Source organism: Neolamprologus brichardi, chromosome 3 (assembly GCF_056152115.1).
Source record: "Neolamprologus brichardi isolate AB-2024 chromosome 3, ASM5615211v1, whole genome shotgun sequence".
NCBI classification, from domain to species: Eukaryota; Metazoa; Chordata; class Actinopteri; order Cichliformes; family Cichlidae; genus Neolamprologus; species Neolamprologus brichardi.
This window is the reverse complement of record NC_142106.1, coordinates 59,596,477-59,614,533: the sequence shown is the minus strand read 5'-3', so window position 1 is coordinate 59,614,533 and position 18,057 is coordinate 59,596,477. Positions and strand designations below refer to the sequence as shown.

The following is an 18,057-nucleotide window of genomic DNA, read 5'->3' as shown; positions in this document are numbered from 1 at the left end:
GTTGTTGTTATATGCCAGCTCCCTGGCACATAGCAAACACTTCACCTTGTACAAAAGTAACGACAGCTTAACATATATTGTATTGCACCATCAGTATTATGAAAATACATCTTCTGTAGAAATTTACATACCTTGTTGGGAGGAATAAGTTCAAAATGTTCCCACACAGGGGAGGACATCCTCCTCTTCTTCTAAGCTGGCTCCATTCTCTCCTGACTTTCTCTCCTCACTCTCATAAACCCCCAAACTGTCTCCAAACTCTCACTAACCACAACTCTCCATCAAACACCCACATTTTGAATGAAGTCTGAGGGGTTTATATCGCTGTCATAGCTCGCGGCAAAGTTCGAACCACTTCATGAACCAGTCACGTGGTACAGCCGGGCAGCGAGGCTTCGGACGTCATCATTTTCAGCTCCTCCCATAAATGAAGCAAGCCTCGATACGCGCATCATGGAAACGCCGCCTCCATTACTCGACACAAGCTCTGAAGCCTCGATACAGAACGTCACATCACTACTGCTCTGTGACATTCGTCTATCCTGGCCTGAAAGGAGACGCTACCGGTAGACTGCAGTGAGAACTGCCATCCAGACTCTGTCTGTCTCTCTCATCATGGTCACCTAAATGCACAATAATGGCAGGTTTTGTAATAAGGCAGATTGCGCTAACATAATATGCACTGTTAGTTGATTATTTACCTGCCGCATTAACGGTAGAGGACTTGCAAACGTTACCGCTGCTGCTGGGTTGAGATTCACGGGTCCGGAGCGGAATCTCAACAAGAACCGGTTTTCGATACCCTAAACCTCACCACTACATGGCCACAGAGATTTCCACAGTATGCACCTGTGTGGAACAGGAACATGACACAGAAATGTAGAAAAACAAAGATCTAGTCTGGTTAAATATTACAGTTTATCTTTAAGGTTCATTTCTTGGATGATTTTGTAAGAAACAAACTGCTTGAATGTTACAAATACAGCAGAGCTGATCTGGGATTAGTGTGTTCACACCTGCAGCTACAACAAGGTTTCATGTCTCCACACGTCAGCATGTGAACTTTACTCTGACTCAGTCTGAGCAGTCAGAAGCATGTTTTTAAAGTTAACACATCAGCACACACAGAGCTGAGCCCCTCCCACCTGTGCTGAGTTTCAGGTGGAGCCCCGCCTCCTTCCAGGAAGCAGCTCACCTGTGTGTCCGTGTTTAGTGTCCAGGTGTGGAGTGGAGCTTGTTGTTGGTGTGTGAAGAAACTGTAAGTTTGCTTTGTTTCCTCCTTTAACAGTTTGTCTTTAGGAACTTTACTGTTTGTTCAGCTCATGTTTGATTTCTTCACACAACAAACTGTGTGTGTTTGTATTTCCGGTCTCTCCATTAAAGTCAGTGTGTAATGTTTTCCTGGCTAACATCAGCTGTGTGCAGCTTAGTTCAGCACAAATCTGCCGCTCCATAGTTCACGGTAACGGACTCACAGCTGGACCAACGAGGCCGAGTGTGTCCGCCACTCTGAGCTACGTTCGTGTTTGTGTACTTGTAGTTTGTACTTTGTGAGTTCACTCAGAGCCCACAGAGGACGCAGCGTACGTGATGACGTCACAGCCCTTTACCTCCTTTACTGTCACTGTGATTAATATTTACACACGAGACACCTGCAGAGCTCTGACGCTAAGCTAGCCAGACAGCATGCTAACGCTAAGCTAACACTAAGCTAGCTAATAACCCAGAGTGACGTTAAAGCTGAGTAAACACTGACCCCAGACCAGCACCGTGATAAAGTGAGCTGCTGCTGCTGAACCTGAACAGGTAACAAAGTGATGAGCAGTCAGGCTGCAGGTTTCTACCTGTTCATGTTTCTACAGTAGAATCACTTTGAAGTGTCTTTGTGCTGTTTCATCTTTGATTTGTGTTCATAAACACTCAGAGAAACATCATGTGACTTCATCAGGATCTGTGTTGGTGTGTGGGGCTGTACCTCAGCTTTATGTTGTTACATGGTCATTTGTTCATTTTACACAGTAACATCAAAGTAATGTTATGAGGAGTAACATACTCCATTACTTTTAATTGAAGTGTTTTGTGTAATATGTGTAATAATAACTTTTTGAGTAATGACCAACACTGATCACAACAAAGAGGAAATGCTTCCAACATGCACAAACATTTGACCCACAACATGCAGTTAATGTGCACAAATGTCTTTGATATGCTGCTCAGTGATGGTGGTGACTGTCAAAGCAGAGCTACTGAGAATCAATAAGTAATATCAATGATGGAATCAGAATCACTAAATTCTTATCATCCCTGTCAGTATCATACATGTGCTGTATAATGTGATAAATGTAGAGGTGCTGGCTGTTCTCTCACTCTGCTGTTTAGCTGTAAAGGACGCCTCCCTGCCTTTGTCTCATTCATGACCTTTAATAGTCTCTTCTAACATGCAGAGATCTGTATGATCTGTTTCATAGAGTCTAACCAGCCTGTACAGGTAACAACAACAGTCACTGCATCACTGACACACAAACGTCATCTCTGTCAATAACAACATTCATACATGGAATAAAAACACATCAGTGGATCATTGCTGGAGCTGCCTGGACTTCAGTCTTCAGGATCTCAGCCAACAGCATCGACATGCTGCTCCAGATGTTTGTGCTTCAGATGTTTGTGCTCCAGGTGTTTGTGCTCCAGGTGTTTGTGCTCCAGGTGTCTGTGCTGCAGTTGTTTGTGCTCCAGGTGTTTGTGCACCAGGTGTTTGTGCTCTAGATGTCTGTGCTCCAGGTGTTTGTGCTCCAGATGTTTGTGCTCCAGGTGTTTGTGCTCCAGGTGTTTGTGCTGCAGGTGTTTGTGCTCCAGGTGTTTGTGCTCCAGGTGTCTGTGCTCCAGGTGTCTGTGCTCCAGGTGTTTGTGCTGCAGGTGTTTGTGCTCCAGGTGTTTGTGCTCCAGGTGTTTGTGCTGCAGGTGTTTGTGCTCCAGGTGTCTGTGCTCCAGATGTCTGTGCTGCAGGTGTTTGTGCTGCAGGTGTTTGTGCTCCAGGTGTTTGTGCTGCAGGTGTCTGTGCTGCAGGTGTCTGTGCTCCAGCTGTTTTTGCTCCAGGTGTTTGTGCTCCAGGTGTCTGTGCTCCAGGTGTCTGTGCTCCAGGTGTTTGTGCTCCAGGTGTTTGTGCTGCAGGTGTTTGTGCTGCAGGTGTCTGTGCTCCAGGTGTCTGTGCTCCAGGTGTTTGTGCTCCAGGTGTTTGTGCTCCAGGTGTTTGTGCTCCAGGTGTTTTTGCTCCAGGTGTTTGTGCTGCAGGTGTTTGTGCTCCAGGTGTTTGTGCTCCAGGTGTTTGTGCTCTAGGTGTTTGTGCTCCAGGTGTCTGTGCTCCAGGTGTCTGTGCTCCAGGTGTCTGTGCTCCAGGTGTCTGTGCTCCTGGTGAACAGGCTCTCAGTTTCCTCCTTGAAATAAGTGTTTATATTAATGTTATATTGTTGACCCACTATTGATCATGTGACTCAATGAGTCATGTGATGAGTCATGTGATGAGTCATGTGACTCGTCTAGGTCATTCTAGGTCACATGACAGGTCAGAGGTCAGCGACTGTAACTCAGTTACTCCTGTTAATGTGAACTCACTGAGTGTTTGTGGTTTACCTCTCATACTGACTGAAGATGATGATGGAGGAAGAGGAGGACAGAGCAGAGTCTGCAGGGTCCAGCTGCCCGTCTGTGAGGAGTGACCGGTCCAAAGAACAAAATCCAAACTTCAGTGCTGAACTTGGACCAACGAGGTCAGAGAGCTGAACACACTGAGTTACAGAAATAATTCTGCACTGACATTATAATCAGTGTTGATTCTGGTTGATTGTCTGACTGTGTTTGTGAGCTGAGAGGAAATGAAAATGAATTTGTAATAAAAATCAGTTTTGTCCAGTTTTCCTGTAAAAAGCTGAACTCTAATCTAAGAGGACTGTTACCGACAGGAAACAGCTGCATTATCTGCAGTCTGTGTGATCACAGCTGCTTCAATCATGTTTGTGTCTGCAGAGGTCAGAGGTCACAGTCTGCAGAGTCCAGCTGTCCGTCTGTGAGGAGTGACCGGTCCAAAGATCTAAATCCAAAGTTCAGTGGTGAACCTGGACCAACGAGGTCAGAGAGCTGTGATGACTCCTTTACATGTTTGTGTTTCCTGGATAAATATGACCTGAAACATCCTCAGATTGTTACAAAGATTCATTAAAAAGAAAACAATGAAAGAGAAAAGATCCAAATGTTAGACTTGGTCATTTACTGTTTGAGGACAGTGATGCTCATATCTGTGGGGAAAGTGTGACCTGAGTGGGTTCATGTTTGTCTTTGAAGAACAGAGCTGCTCTGATTCTCTTTGTGTCTGATCTGTTAAACAGTCTGAGAGGTCACACAGAGACCCAGCAGCTAAAGCCTGGATCATACTGGCTGCTGTTAATGAGACTCCATCAGGACAACACTGAACCACAGTGGTGTGGATGTAGTGGATAAATCCCACCATACTGATGCTCAGATTTAATCACAGGGAAAAAAACCAGATGTTACCTTCAGATTGTGACCTTTGGGGTGGAGGATGCAGATTTCAATAGAGAATAAATGTTGTTGTTTTTCAGCTGTAAAAAAAGAATCTAATTTTGTGAACTTAAGAATTTATGATGCTGGTAAAAACATGGAGACTATAACACAACATTTCCACTGTGTTCATAGAATGAATGTAAAACTGTCAGACATTCATTAAATATGCAAAATGTCTACAGAAACATCAGAGGGTCAGATGTGAAGCACTCAGTGATTTTGATAAAATGACTCATCAGTTATTGATCTGTACTACACTGATCTACCACGTTAGTAAAGCTGGTGTTCTGGTGGTGGAGGGAGACCTCGGATCATGTTCTGGTTTTGGAGCAGTGATCTGCTGATGGTTCAGTTTAATGAGCTTCTTTAAAATCATCCCTTACGTCACGATTGAACAGACGTCCATAAACTTAGTAAAAATGACCCATATTTTCACAATCTGAGAGTTTAAAGCTTTGCAAACCTGATTCAGATGAAGTTATTTGAGCAGAAACTCCTGGATCTTCATTCTGTGTTGATCTAATCCTTCATGGTTCCTCCACAGAGTGGACCAGCAGAGCTCTGAGGTTCCCAGTGGTCAGTCTGCCCAGCAGCATCAAACACAGCTGGACTCCATATTCATGGTCTGTACATGTACAACAACTACTGTTACATCTGTTCTGTTCACAGTCATCTCCATGTTGCTCTTTGTAGACCAGTGGATTGTCAGTGTGTCCAACATGTATCTGAGGTTTGGCTCCATGATTTCAGTCTGATTGCTCATTCATAAATATTCTGTTCCAGCTGCTGGAGGACAACATCATCACTTTTGTGAAGAACGAGCTGAAGAAGATCCAGAAGGTTCTGAGTCCAGATTACCCAGAATGCTTAGAGAAGCAGAGAAGCAGAAGCAGAAAGGCATTCGTGAAGATCACAGTGGACTTCCTGAGGAGAATGAAGCAGGAGGAGCTGGCTGACCGTCTGCAGAGCAGTAAGAGGATTTCTGTAAAGATTTAAGCTGCTGGATAAATGAACATTTTCCAGAGATGGAAGCAACATGTTTTAAAGATTAGTTCTTTTTGGAATTGAGTGTTTATTTTTCTTCTCATTCAGAACTTCAAGCTGCAGTTTGTCATCGTAACCTTAAATCCACCCTGAAGAAGAAGTTCCAGTGTGTGTTTGAGGGCATTGCTAAAGCAGGAAGCCCAACCCTTCTGAATCAGATCTACACAGAGCTCTACATCACAGAGGGAGGGACTGCAGAGGTCAATGATGAACATGAGGTCAGACAGATTGAAACAGCATCCAGGAAACCACACAGACCAGAAACAACAATCAGACAAGAAGACATCTTTAAAGCCTCACCTGGAAGAGATGAACCAATCAGAACAGTGCTGACAAAGGGAGTGGCTGGCATTGGGAAAACAGTCTTAACACAGAAATACAGCCTGGACTGGGCTGAAGACAAAGCCAACCAGGACATCCAGTTCATGTTTCCATTCACTTTCAGAGAGCTGAATGTGCTGAAAGAGGAAAAGTTCAGCTTGGTGGGACTTGTTCATCACTTCTTTACTGAAACCAAAGAAGCAGGAATCTGCAGCTTTGAAGACTTCCAGGTTGTGTTCATCTTTGATGGTCTGGATGAGTGTCGACTTCCTCTGGACTTCCACAACACTACAATCCTAACTGACCCTAGAAAGTCCACCTCAGTGGATGTGCTGCTGATAAACCTCATCAGGGGGAAACTGCTTCCCTCTGCTCGACTCTGGATAACCACACGACCTGCAGCAGCCAATCAGATCCCTCCTGTCTGTGTTGGCATGGTGACAGAGGTCAGAGGGTTCACTGACCCACAGAAGGAGTACTACTTCAGGAAGAGATTCAGAGATGAGGAGCAGGCCAGCAGGATCATCTCCCACATCAAGACATCACGAAGCCTCCACATCATGTGCCACATCCCAGTCTTCTGCTGGATCACTGCTACAGTTCTGGAGGATGTGCTGGAAACCAGAGAGGGAGGAGAGCTGCCCAAGACCCTGACTGAGATGTACATCCACTTCCTGGTGGTTCAGGCCAAAGTGAAGAAGGTCAAGTATGATGGAGGAGCTGAGACAGATCCACACTGGAGTCCAGAGAGCAGGAAGATGATGGAGTCTCTGGGAAAACTGGCTTTTGATCAGCTGCAGAAAGGAAACCTGATCTTCTATGAATCAGACTTGACAGAGTGTGGCATCGATATCAGAGCAGCCTCAGTGTACTCAGGAGTGTTCACACAGATCTTTAAAGAGGAGAGAGGACTGTACCAGGACAAGGTGTTCTGCTTCATCCATCTGAGTGTTCAGGAGTTTCTGGCTGCTCTTCATGTCCATCTGACCTTCATCAACTCTGGACTCAATCTGCTGGAAGAACAACAACCTACTGGTGGTTTAAACCATCTCTCCACCAGAGTGCTGTGGACAAGGCCTTACAGAGTCCAAATGGACACCTGGACTTGTTCCTCCGCTTCCTCCTGGGTCTTTCACTGCAGACCAATCAGACTCTCCTACGAGGTCTGCTGACACAGACAGGAAGTAGCTCACAGACCAATCAGGAAACAGTCCAGTACATCAAGAAGAAGCTCAGTGAGAATCTGTCTGCAGAGAAAAGCATCAATCTGTTTCACTGTCTGAATGAACTGAATGATCGTTCTCTAGTGGAGGAGATCCAACAGCACAGGACTTCAGGAAGTCTCTCCACAGGTAAACTGTCTCCTGCTCAGTGCTCAGCTCTGACCTTCATGTTACTGTCATCAGAAGAAGATCTGGATGAGTTTGACTTCAAGAAATACTCTGCTTCAGAGGAGGCTCTTCTGAGGCTGCTGCCAGTGGTCAAAGCCTCCAACAAAGCTCTGTAAGTAAACATGTGATCAGGCTTTTATTTATAACATAAACAGTGTAATGTGTGATGGACCCTTAAAATCTTAAACATATTTAATTACATGATAAATACAGTATATTATAGTTAATGTTTGATAGCAGCAGTAAATGTCATAGTATCTTAAACATATCTTGGTGTCAGCTTTTATCAAAGTCATATCCAGAATCATCCTGTAAGTAAAATTTATTTATACAGCAGCTTTCACAGGTCACAAACCTCAAAGTGCTTTACAATAGAAACAGGCAATAAAAACACAGAAGATAAAAACATTAAACAGCAAACACTGAACATCATACAGCCTAAAACTAGTTAAAGGTCAAGTCAGAAATATAGACTGACTTGACCTTTATTCAGACTCTAGTATTCACTCTAGAGTCTAGAGTGAATACTAGAGTCTGAATAAATGAGTTAGTGGGACCAGTAACAGCCTTTAACTGGAAGATCTCAGATGTGAGAAGAGCGGTAGGATTGTAGAAAGTCAGAAATATAGACTGGGACTTAAAGTAAGGACTAAAACTTTAAATAAAGCCTAAAATGAAGAATTATGACAGAATTAACCAATAAGAATCCACTAAATGGGGAAAAAAGTCAGTTAAACTTCTGTAATAGTTTTATGATAATTTAATGAGCAGAGAGTTATTGATCAATATGTCAGCTACTTTGGTGCTAATGCACTGCCCGACACATGGAGCCCAATTGGCATTTGCAATAGAATACCAGAATTGATTGACCATTGTCAGTTAACAAATGTCAGTGTCATCCATTTGTTGACTCTCAGTAAAAAAACAGGATTTATTGCAAAATCTAAAAACTCTTTTGTGCACCCTCATTGCAACTTAACAACAGTGTTTGTTTAATGTTTATCTGTCATTTTTCAGACTGAGTCACTGTAAGCTCTCAGAGAGAGGCTATGAAGCTCTGTCCTCAGCTCTCAGCTCCCAGTCCTCTCGTCTGAGACAGCTGGACCTGAGTAACTCTGACCTGCAGGATTCAGGAGTGAAGTTTCTGTCTGAAGGACTGAAGAGTCCACACTGTAAAATGGAAACTCTCAGGTGAGGATTTAAAATTTTTCATTGATGATCATGTTAAACCTGATTTCTATTACTGCATAAACAGTAAATTGATTTTTAAAAAAGTCTTAAAGTAGAAATTAGTGTCTGGGGTTTTTAGTGATATTTGTTCACTTTCTGTCTTTCATTTGCAATGAAATGTCCCATCTGCTCCTCTGAGTCCAAATTCTTTATTTTATCAGTGCTTCATCCACCAAACCTTCTAGTTCGATTCCTGTATTCTGAAGGTTTTTACAGAGCTGTTTGTTCATTTGATTTTCAGAAACATTTAGTTATAAAAATATGATCAATTGATTATTTCTGACTGAAAAGATGAAATATATATTTGGTCATAGTGATATGACTCATTGCCTCACTTAAACATAAAATGTAAACAAAAATTCAAAACAATAGATTAATTCAAAACAGAATTTGACTGTTGAGCTCAAAGTGAGCTTGAATGTTATTCACTTCCTGTTTTATTTTGGTAGTTATCGTCTCTGGTTTTTACTTTTACTTCCTCCCCCGACATTGTCTACATTAGTTTCAGCTGTAGAAGGTTTTATTGACTGTTTGATTTGTCACTTAAACTATAATTGTTGACCTATAAACTATTGCTAAAATGTATTTTCATTAAAATACCAAATAATTTATTACTTTGTCATCTAATTAAATTATAATTCTGTAAATAAGAGTGATAGTGTGGCCTGTGTGGGTTGTCTTCAGGTTCTCTGCTTCCTCCCACAGTCCAAAAACATGCATGCAAGGTTAACTGGAGATGTGTGATTGTGAGCATAAATGTTTGTCTGTCTCTGTCTAGCTCTGTTTCTACCTGCCTACATCACCGTGGTTACTGATGCTGAACCAATAACCTGGTCTGGACCAGGTTATGGTCAGAGTTTTTGTTTAAAATCAGCTGAAGAGCCTCATTTTCACTGATTCTTTCATTTACAGAAAGCTTTAAGTGAGATATAGATTCAGTCATATGTTACTAATATTACTTTTAACTTGAGTAGCGAAAGTCCGCGGTGATCTGAAAATGATGTGCCGGGAGTTGTGCCGTTCTCTGCGGCTTCAGTGACCCTTGAGCTCTCGGCTAGCTATCGAGTTGGTGGGTAACAGACGTCTCCAAAAACGTCGAAGCACTTTTGCAAATATGCAATATCTTGATAAACCGAGCAGATATTTGAAGTTTCCACACCCACATTCTCACCTGAAAATATGTTAAAAGTTTATTTTGTGACCCAGGAAGATTAATAAGAGTAATTTTAAAACTTAGTAGCGGTCGCCATTACCGGAAACTGGAGTTTGGCTGGGCCGCACTATGAATTCTGGGATATGGTGGGCCACGAAGGACACACCCGACCCATCCTTCAAATTCGGGGAAAAGGAGGACGCATTTGTCGGCTGCATTCGGAGGAATTTGGACAGCCTTTGGTGCGTCGCTGTGACGTTATCGGTGTACAAATGTGTCCTCAGGAGGATGCAGCCCATGAATTTGGACACACCGAGCCTGCGTGCTGGTTAGCACCTTAGCCACAGCTCGGGTGTGGAGGAGAAGCTGAAAAAGAAAGAAAAAGTTTTCTAGTTTGTAAGGAGGAAAAAACTGAGAGGACTAAGTTAAAGAGAGGCTGGAGAGTAACACAGAGCAGCAATGAATGCTGCTCACACAGTTTAGACAGTTTAGCATCAAATGTTCGAGTGAGTTAGCTCCCAGCTAACTAGCAGAGCAGCTAACTAGCAAACCAGCTAACTGCACCCACAAGCTGCGACTGCGTCTTTCTAACAAGAGCGTCAGACACTCAGACTGATTTTCTTTGTGGATGATGATTTATTCTCACACTAATCCTTCATGATGATGCTGCCATCCACCCACTGCTCCTAGTGTTGCCAACTCCTCAGTAAGGGAAATTGCTATTGGCTGTCCTAAAAGTCGCTGGAAGTCGCTAAATGATGTCATCGCCTAATTTGGATAAATGGTCATGCTAATGTAATTGCAACGTACGTTGTAGGAGAGAAAAATAACATCGTGGAAGCGACATAACATGAGTAAAAAAATGTCCTTGAATGCATTTAAATAAATAAATCATAGTTCTGTCTGTAACTATTACAACACTCTCACCACATTTGTTAACAATTCTCTCAACAAATGTGTTTTTTCTCGTTTTTTGTTATCCAGCTGAGACTTTGGGTATAAATGTGTCATAAACAGGAGAAAGCAATGCAGGTTCAATGTAATCAAACCTCAGACTGAGTTCAAAATCATCACCTGTCCCAGATACCACATCAGCACCAGAACCATGATGTGTTTACTCACATTTAAAAAGGTGGAGGTCAGTGTGAATGGACTGTTGTCATTGGTCTGAATGTGCCTCTATAAACATGTGCTCTTCATTATTGATGTTTTCCTAATGAACAGAAAATGAGACTTAACAAAATCCTTCTGACTGTTGTTGGAGCAGGTTGGGTCCTGGGTTTGAGTCCCCCACTGTACCACAGGGGCTTCTAGCTTTGTTTCACAGTGTGTAGAACAACAAATAAAACCAAATCACAAAAAGCTTCAAGTCAAAAACACATCAAACTTTGAGGGTTTAACCAAGGATGAGGAAGTAGACTCGGCCCCAAACATCTGGATATATGGATGGTTACCACAGCAACCACAGCAGTGTGCTCTTAGTATATTTAGTTGTATAAAGGTGTTTGTGGTGTGTTGCAGCTGAAACAGCCTCATGTATGTTGACACAGGGAGAAAATAGTGTGAGAACACTGTTCACAGCAGTCACAGCTCGCTGCCTTCAACAGTCTCTTCCTTCCTTGTTTGGATGTCACTGATATCATCTTCTGCTCTCACACTGACCACCTGTTGAAGCTAACATGCTAACATGGAAGCAGCAGGTATGCCACCTGTGGCAGCTGAGGTCACGTGATCTGAGTGTTTGAACCACACGTTGGAGCAGCGTTTCCAAACATCTGCACTTCAGAAGCTCCAAAGTGTGGAAACGTCACTGTGGAGCGTCTCATCCCTATCTAAGAGATTTTCTTGCCTCTGCAAAGCTAAGCTTGCAAACAGCACCATAGTTTGTCAATCCCAACCAATCAGAGCGCTCCTTATGTCACGTCACATGACTCGTGTGTTTTCCTCTTTGATTAGCACCCAAAGAACTAAAGAAAGGCTAAAAGGACGTTCAGCCTATCAAATCCCTCCTAGGAACAGGAAGTCTAGAGAGGAAATGGAGCAGAGAAGGAGAATCACCAGTTTAAATGTCTGAGTTTTAAACTGGTGACCCTCTAAAGAGGCTTTTATTGACTCTTTCTGTTTTCTTTACAGCTTTTTTCACCATTTAAACTGTTTAATATCTGATTTAGAAATAACTTTTGGACAGTTTTTCTACATTTGCACTAAAATGTGACATAAGTAATGACTTTCTGACTTTACGTTGGACTAATCTAACTACTCAGCCTGGCTATGTTGGACTTGGTGTGGAAGCAGCTCCCAGTTTGAGTTCAGGAGACACACACTCTCTACTTTGAAGATCAGCTGCAAACTTTCCTTTTTGATAAAGCTTATAGTTCGAGCTGGATCGGGTGAACCATCCCTTAGTTATGCTGCTATAGGCTCAGGCTGTTGGTGGACTTCCCGTGATGGTCTGCTTTCTTCTCCACTCCTGATGCTTTTATATGTCACTACTGCATGTCTTTTGTCTTCTGTCTCCTTAGTTTGTGTTTTGTTCTTGTCTCTCTGAGCTCATCTCTTCTCTTTCCCCTCAACCTGCAACCAGTCATGGTAGATGCTCCTCCTGGAGCCTGTTTTCACTGGGAGGATCTTTGTGTCAAAGGGAGTTCTTCTTCCCACCATCACCAAGTGCTGCTCACAGTGGATTGTGTCGCGAAATCGATCAATGTAGCGCAGTGAGACAAACCACGGAGGCCCCAGAGAAGTGCAATCAAACGATGAGTTTATTAACACACAGGAGAAAACATCAGCCTATGTCTTCTGACAAAAATACATGTTGTGGACACTTACAAAGCAGTGGGGTATACGCCCCCCAATGGTGTCAATAAAAATAGTCAGATTAAAATAGGTTCCAGACATTAGTCACAGTTAATGGTACATCTTGTACATCTTTAATGGCTATAAACAGACATAGAACTTCTCTTTTCTATAACACCTTCCATACAAGGTAATAAACTTCAAGCCCTCAGGGTCTCTGGGGCTAATTATTGACTCTGGTCATCTGTTGCCAAGTAGAGTAAAATATAGTGAGACACCAAATGAGTTAACCTCAGGCCTGACACATTCCTAGATTATATGTGTTATGTGTATCGTAAGCATGCATGCAATCATCCTGTTCTAGTTTCCCTCAGCATGTATCACCTGGACAGTCACGCCAGTGAAGCTTAAGACCCTTAATGAACCGAACATCAACTCGAAATAAGCACAAATATGCAATGTGTATGAAATACTTCTGACCGTACTTGTAATAAAAGTTAACATAATGGAAGGATCCTCAAATGAACATGTTCAATAGACAACTTTAATGCAATATCAATACTGTGAGAAATATTATTAGATAGAATAATGCTGTAAAGAATGTTATTAATGCAGTTATAATGATGCAGATTATATGGCAGCAATAAAAGAATTTCTGTATCTCCACAATTGTCTGATGGTTGGGGCTTTCTTTCTAATATTGGAGGCTGTTACCTTACACTGTTAAACAGCTTCAGATGACTGTTGTTGTCTGTTGGGAATTGTCACTTTTAAATAAAGTTACATTGAATGGATGTAAATGGATAGATGTTATTGTGACAAAGAGAAAACGATTGTTGACAGATAGATTGTTGTTTTGTGTGTCTGCAGTCTGTCAGGCTGTCTGATTACAGAAGAAGGCTGTACTTCTCTGGCCTCAGCTCTGAGCTCCAACCCCTCCCATCTGAGAGAGCTGGACTTGAGCTACAATCATCCGGGTGACTCAGGAATGAAGCTGCTGTTGGCTGGACTGAAGGATCCAGGCTGGAGACTGGACACTCTCAGGTATGAAGAATGTCTGATAGAGGAGGAAGAGATGGAAACATTTCCTGTGTCCTTCACTCACTTCCTGTTTGTTTCCTGCAGATGAGATATGAACAATCACACATGCAGGAATATTTTCAGGGACAGACACACTAGTCTAGCTGGATAGTACATGGATATTTATGTAAGGGTCTCCAAGGAGTCTGTTTGCAGGAACATTAATTATAACTGCTAAGTCATGTTGAGAGTTTCATTAAAAGTAGACCTACAGTTAGGTCCTTAAATATTTGGACAGAGACAACATTTTGCAACTTTAGACTTTATTAGGTCACAGGTGTACCTGAGATAGTGGGCACTGTGTACCTAATAAAGTGTCAGCCATGTGTATGTTTCCCATGCTGTATGTCCACAGTCACAGTGACAGTCAGTGACACTGACAGAAGGATGAAACAAGGCTGTGAATCATTTCAGTCTGTGTGTGTGACAAAGAGGCAGATAGGAGCAGCTAACATTCGGAAATGGTAGCTTAAATAATGTCAAACTCTACATTCACGGCTGAATTCACAATAATTTGTTCTCAAGTGCACATTTAGCAGCTAATGCTAATACTGTTTTCCCTTGCTTTTTACAACTTGAGCAGCTATTGCTAAGTAGGCCACTTTGCTCTGCTAAGGATTTGTGTTACCATGATGGAAACTCTGATAAGCTAATGCTGCTAAGCTAATGCTGTTTATGGGCCCTGTTAGAATCAATATTTCATTCTCATTCTGTTGTTTGAGAACAATATTAACGTCTCACATCATTATTACACAAGAGAAAAGGGTATTAGCGTTAGCTACTAATGCTTATTCACCTCAAATTAGCTTTAGCTGCTAATGGGAGCCTAGTTAGCATAAACCCTTCACATCATTATAATGCAAGGAAAAAAGAGTCACTCATGGCAGCCTATTTAGCATTATCGTCACATCATTATAACACAAGAGAAAAGGGTATTAGCATTAGCTGCTAATAATTATTCACCCTAATTAGAGTTAGCCCCTAATGGCAGCCTACTTAGCATTAACTCCTGACGTCGTTGTAATGCAGGGGAAAAGAGTTACCATTACTGGATAATGCTAATTCACATCAAATTAGCATTAGTTAATAGGGGTAGACTTCGTATCATTAGCTGCTGTCATTCTTACAAAGCAAACAGTATGAGCAGTATTAGCTGCTCACATTGTTAAAGGGGAAGAGAAAACGATATTAGCATTAGCTGGTTATAATTATTCACCCCTAATTAGAATTAGCCACTAATGGCGTATTGTTAAAAAGTAAGAAAAAAAATTGTTAGCATAAGCGGATAATGCTAATTCACCTCAAATTAGTATTAGCTAATAACGGCACCTGCTTAGCATTAGCTGGTCACATTGGTATAAGGCAAGAAAATATGGTATTAGCATTAGCTGCCAATTTCTATTTACCTAAAATTAGCATTAGTGACTAATGGCAATCTACTTAACATTAACTCCTCACTAATACTAATCACTAATTCACATCAAATTAGCATTAGCTGCTAATATCAGCCTACTTAGCACTAGCTGCTCACATTGTTATAATGCAAGGGAAAAGAGTTAGCATTAACGGATGATGCTAACTCACCTCAAATTAGAAAATATGGTATTAGCATTAGCTACTAATGGTTATTCACCTAAAATTAGAATTGGCCATTAATGGCGTCCTATTTAGCATTAACTCTTCACATCGCAGGGGAAAAGTTAAAATTGAATTAAAAATAGTGTTCACATTAGCTATTCATATTGTTAAAAAGTACGAGAAAACATTGTTAGCATAAGCGGATGTAGCTAATTCACCTCAAATTAGTATTAGTTAATAACGGCAACCTACTTAGCATTAGCTCGTCACATTGTTATAAAGCAAGACAATATGGTATTAGCATTACCTGCCAATTCCTATTCACTTAAAATTAGCATTACCTGCTAATGGCCGTCTACTTAGCATTAACTCCTCACTAATGTAATGCTAATTCACATCAAATTTTCTTTAGCTTTAGCATTAGCTTTTAGCATCAGCCTACCTAGCACTAGCTGCTCACATTGTTAAAAGGGAAGAGAAAACGACATTAGCATTAGCTGGTAATAATTATTCACCCCTAATTAGAATTAGCTGCTAATGACAGCATACTTAGCATTAACTCCTCACATCGTTATAATGCAATTAATGCTAACTTGCATTAAATTAGATTGCTGTTATTAGCTAGTGCTATTTAGCAGTAGCTGCTCACATTGTTATAAAGCAAAGGAAAACGATATGAGCATTAGGTTCTAATGCGTATTTGCCTTAAATTAGACGTAGGTGCTAATGGCGGCCTACTTAGCATTAGCAGCTCAGATGTTGTAATGCTAGGGAAAAGAGTGTTAGCATTAGCCGTTCACATTGTTATAAAGTTAAGAGAAATAGTGTTAGCATTAGCTACTCACATTGTTAAAAAGTAAGTGTTAGCATTAGTGCATAATGCTAATTCACATCAAATTAGCATTAGTTAATAACGGCAGCCTATTTAGCATTAGCAGATAATGTTGACCTTGGCCCACTGGAAAAGTTAAGAACTAAAGATTTAGGAGTGTAGCTCGATAGCTCTTTCTCATCTGAGAAACAAATGCATTCTGTTATTAAAACCAGCTGTAAGGTTTATATTGTTGATTGTCATTTATGCTTAGAAATATTTACTCATATATGCTTAGAGTTGTATAATCGATTGCATGATGATAGAGGTTTGATCCTTAGTAGTCTGTAAAGAGTCTGTGTACCTTCCAGAGTGCTCTGGCATGCACACACCACTTGGGGCCATGAGAGAGGTCGTACCCTCGGTTACTGATTGATGGTGTAGGACAGGGGTCTCAAACTCAATTTAGCTGGGGGCCGCTGCAGGCAGAGGCTGGGTGAGGCTGGGCCGCATTAGGTTTTCCACAAGAAAGGCATGGTTAAAAAATTCCAATCTTCTCAAATCTCTTTATTTTTATTTTTTAACACAAAATATGAAAAATAAATAAAAAAATTAAGAATTAATAAGAAAATAAATCAATCTGTAATACATAAATAAAATAATAAGATATTTTTACTCAGTGAACTTATGTGTTTTTTTCAGTCTTCTATATCTGCTGTATTTAGATTGAAATGTCTGTATTAACAGTTCTATAACCTTCTTCTGAACATGAATGGAACACTGTAGAAAATGAACTGTTCTTCTGAACATGGCTTCTCTTGCCTACTCCTTGCTGCTAGAGACCTGGCAGCGTTTCCTCTCGCATAGCCGAGCCAGATTTGGCCTGAGGGAGGAAGCAGTTGCGACCCTCAGTATGTCTTGAAGATGATCATCCGTAAGTCTGGACCTGTACTTGGACTTATTGAAGTTCAAAGTGGAGAAGAGCTTTTCGCACAAGTATGTGCTACCAAAAAGGCACATGGTCCGCTTGAACATTCGGGAAAGCTGAGGGAAACTAGGGCTCAATTCTCTCAAAAATTGTCCAAGCTTGTCTGCTTTTCCACTCACCTCCCTGAACTTTGCTTTGAGTTCAGAGTTGCACTGCAGCTCAATGAGCTCCATTTGAAGCACAGAAGGGGCATCTTGCACATCAAAGGAGAAGGGGTCCGCAAAAATTTGAAAGGTGGCTCTGTGTGTCTTGAAGTCAGCAAATCTGTGATTAAATTCCTCCTGTAGCCTCAAAATGACATCAACATACTTGTCAGCACTGAATGGTGTGCCTGCATCCACGAGTGCCTTGCATGCTGGGAAATGGCAAAGGTTTGTCTGAGAGAGCTGAGCTTTCCAGAGCGCAAGTTTTGTGGAGAATGCTCTCACGTTGTCATAGGCAGCACTGACAAGTTGCCCCTGGCCTTGTAACGTCTTGTTCAGTACATTAAGCTCATGTGTTATATCAACAAGAAAAGCTAAGTCCATGAGCCATTTGGGATCAGTTAGCACAGGAACACTAACTCCATCCTTCTCCATGAAGGCTTCACTTCTGCTCTCAACTCAAAAAGTCTCTTTAATACATTTCCCCTGCTGAGCCAACGTACCTCAGTGAAGTCAAGCACATCCCCATATTCTGACTCCATTTCCTCTAAAAAAGCACAGAACCTTCGGTGCTTTAAGCCCCTGGATCTGATTTGGTTGATGCATTTCACAACAATAGACATCACATTGTCAAACTTCAGGCATTTGCTGCAAAGGACCTGCTGATGGATAATGCAGTGCAGAGCAATGGCCTCCTCCACGCCTTCCTCTTCCAGTTTTTTTTGAACAAGTGCCACCAGTCCATTTTTCCTCCCTGTCATTGATGGCGCTCCATCTGTTGTTATTACAACAAACCTCTTCCATGGCAAACCAACATTCTCAATGGCATCACACAGCTTGTAAATATCTCCTGAGCGGTGATCTGGCCATGCATTGGAATTACTGTGAGCAGCTCCTCCATCACTTCAAAACTGTCATCAACACCACGGACAAACATTGGGAGC

General features: G+C 41.7%; 1 protein-coding gene across 7 annotated transcripts in view; it reads left to right on the top strand.

Annotated features, from left to right (window-relative positions):
- Positions 1-18,057, top strand: part of LOC118453432 (protein NLRC3-like) — an 815,502-nt gene that overhangs the window by 692,701 nt on the left and 104,744 nt on the right. For 5 of the 7 annotated variants that reach the window (XM_087837985.1, XM_087837947.1, XM_087837989.1 and 2 more), the window contains one exon: positions 13,384-13,557. The exons of 1 other annotated variant lie outside the window; for it this stretch is intronic. In XM_087837985.1, the coding sequence (XP_087694111.1) occupies positions 13,384-13,557 (174 nt within the window). Of the gene's footprint in view, positions 1-3,664; positions 3,690-13,383; positions 13,558-18,057 lie in introns of all 7 variants that reach the window. One more of the 7 variants, XM_087837963.1, reaches the window with a different exon arrangement.